The sequence below is a fragment of the Pygoscelis adeliae genome, unplaced genomic scaffold, assembly GCF_000699105.1.
Source record: "Pygoscelis adeliae isolate BGI_AS28 unplaced genomic scaffold, ASM69910v1 Scaffold277, whole genome shotgun sequence".
Lineage (NCBI taxonomy): Eukaryota > Metazoa > Chordata > Aves > Sphenisciformes > Spheniscidae > Pygoscelis > Pygoscelis adeliae.
In genome coordinates this window covers 1050090-1052940 of record NW_008825218.1, presented here as the reverse complement: position 1 = coordinate 1052940, position 2851 = coordinate 1050090, and the positions used below count along the sequence as shown (strand labels likewise).

At 37.6% G+C, this 2851-nt stretch overlaps 1 protein-coding gene across 1 annotated transcript in view; it reads left to right on the top strand.

Moving 5' to 3' along the window:
* The window catches only part of IARS (isoleucyl-tRNA synthetase), a 110981-nt gene continuing 108130 nt past the window's right edge, over window positions 1-2851 (top strand). Inside the window, exons 1-2 of the mRNA XM_009329264.1 lie at window positions 1-82; window positions 2764-2851. The exon at window positions 2764-2851 is cut by the window's right edge and continues 32 nt beyond it. Coding sequence (XP_009327539.1) covers window positions 2765-2851 — 87 coding nt within the window. The 5' untranslated portion in view covers window positions 1-82; window position 2764. The remainder of the gene's footprint in view (window positions 83-2763) is intronic.

Sequence of the window (2851 nt, the reverse complement as noted above, 5' to 3'; positions counted from 1 at the left end):
CCAGCCTAAGTTTGAGCCTGCTGTAGTACAATCTACAAACTTTGACGCCTTTCCTATTGAATGTTATTATCTTTTAGAAAAAGTGAGTGTACTTTAAAAAAAAAGTTCCCCAGCGGTGCATTGGCTTAAACTTGAATACTTCTTGTCAGCAGAAAATGAATAGAGAAACAAGAAAGCAAAAAAAAAACCCCTTGTGTTTACTAATCTGTGTGTAAATTTGCAGTCTTGTCCAAAAGTGTTGTTTTATTAGATGCATTTGTGTAATAATGTCTGTAACATAACTTGTGATGTTTTCACTCAGTCTGTGTTGAAAGTAATGAGTTGTCCTTGATTTTTTCTTATTTAAAATACCTAGGTTGCTTATAGTAATGAACTTTTTTTGCTGTAGGTATATGGGATTATTCCTATCTTGGTCTGTAAACTGATTATGCTTTTACTGAACACAGAAGTCTTTGCTTTTTGCTCAGCTGAGGTTGAGCCATAGATAAATTTTTAAATGTGGTTTGTCTTTTAAGTCAATCAGTTTAAAATTCAGTTCTGTAACTTGAAAAAACTGACCTGTAGTGACGGTTACATATTAATTCTCATCAGTAATTTTTTTTTCCTTCTAATTCTGACATAATAAACTTCTCTTGTAATATTGATAAGAGTGTCTATGAATTTGTGCCCTGTGGTTACTGGACACTGGTTTGTGCATACAGTGCTTCAGTTGGTAGAAATGGGCCAAAAGTGATACTGTGATTTACGCATGGAGTCTGTGATATGTGAGCAGCTTCCATAGCCCGGTCACAGTTACAGACTAAACTGACATGTATTTAATTTATTAGATTATGGGGACTTGACAGCTGGACCAGTTGCCAAAACCTTTGCAGTTATCACTAAATCGTGAAGGCTGAGCTTTATCTAAGTAAAATGTGTGGATCCTTAGTCCTCTTCTCAAGTCAGCTGGCTTGCAGGAAATAAGCTTTAAGGCTGGATTCTTTTATCATCTCCATTGTCTCCGGTGCTGTGATCAAATTACTGAGAAGTGGCATGGTCTAATTAGTGCTTTGAGATACGATGATGAAAACTCTTGTACAAGTTGCATGTACTGTAACTTAATGTGCTAAGACTGGTTATTACCTTTTTAAGAATACATCCAGGCCCTGTCCATGTGCTCCTTGTCAGCTCATGATGTCCCCTCCAGCTGCTGTGTCACCTGTGTACCAGGTTGTGGGTTTCTCCATGCACTTCTTGTCTTATTTGATAATTCGGGTTTATTAGTGGGGAGAATGTTCTGTCATTAATACAAAAATTATGAATGGTGGAATTTGTCTGTAGGTTTCATTTTGGGGCATGTTTTTTCATATGGATTCAAGCATTGAGCTAGCAAGTTCTATGGTATTCTGGGTTTCATTTAAGTAAGTGTTTTGGAACTTTAGCGCTACCAAGCAGCATGTCTTCATGTGTTTGCATTTGTTGCTGCTTATGGTTGCTATTTGACAAACCTGAGTAAATCAGAAGACTCAGTCCTTGTGCCATTGCTCGTAATTCTACAATGCTAAGCAAAACTTGAGGCTAACGTGTAGTGTTCAGCTTGTTTTGGTGTAAGTGCTAAGGAGCAGCAGCACTAAAGTTAGAGGTGGGAGAAGCTGTTTCTTCTCTGCAGTCATTTGTTATAACCTTCATAACCAGTTTTCTTCTGTTATGGAACTCCTGTCTTAAATATCCCTATTCCACAGAGCTTTTGCTTAGTGCTTGCTGTAGCCTTTTGTTGAAATGTGACCCCTTTGAATCTTGTAGCAGGTCTGGAACACCAGGCAGCTCTATTGTGTATTTCTAATGATGTTGAGAATTCTCTTCCCTGTGTTGTGAAGAAAGCTCGCACATAATTTTGCTTGTAGTGATTTTTGTTGACTTACCTAGAATTGAAGAATGGCTTTGGGCTCTTGTGGCCAAAACCCACCAAATGAAAAAAGACCTTCAGGAAATGGCCAGCAAGAAGTAGCCCCTTGTAGCTTAGTTTTGACATACTTGTAAAACTGAAGAGGGAAAAAAAAAAAAAAGAGCCTAGAAAGAGACTAGTAGTTTTGCCAGTAGTCTGGAAGTTAGAGCTTTTCAGGATGCACAGTTGAGGTCTTTGATCTTTTTCCTCATCTGGTTGTTTGAATTCTTCCCCGCATGTTCATCTTCCATTGCAATGTGTTTAGACTATGCTATCTGAAGCCTGGCTGCTTTTAGGAGCATCTGAGAATGGTGGCCTAGCTAGATAGAAAAACACTGTTTTAAACCTTTAAATGGTAGGAAAAGGTGTACAGTGAAAAGGAGGCGCCTCTTCACTAGTTGTAGCTCCTGCACTTAAAGTAAGTCTCACTAGTTCACTAGCTGATGCTGAAAGGTCAGTTTGAACTTGGAAACTTTTCCTAAAAAAAAAAAAACACCCAACCAACACCCAAACCTGTAACCAAAAAATAATTTGCCCTTTGACTGTTTTCTATAGGAAACAAAAATAAAAGCGTAATAAAAAATGAACAACCCTAGTTGAGTGAATGGAGAATCCTTTTCCTGTTACAAAATTTTGGTGCTAGTCTGTCAAAATTATTAGGCTTTCTTTTAGAATGTAGTGCTTGCTTCCATGTCTACACTGAATCAAGCTCTTTGAAAAACTGAGATGTGGTTTGGTGACATGGATTTGTAAGACAATAAATTGTCTTCATGAAGTCGTTTTTTTCTCACTTCTGTTCAATATTTATTCTTTTCTCTACTTGGTCGTTGCTGGGAAAGAATGGTTCATCAAGTTCCAGAAAACATAACTTTCCCAAATGAGGAAGAGAAGATATTGGAGCTCTGGAAAAATCTCAATTGTTTCCAG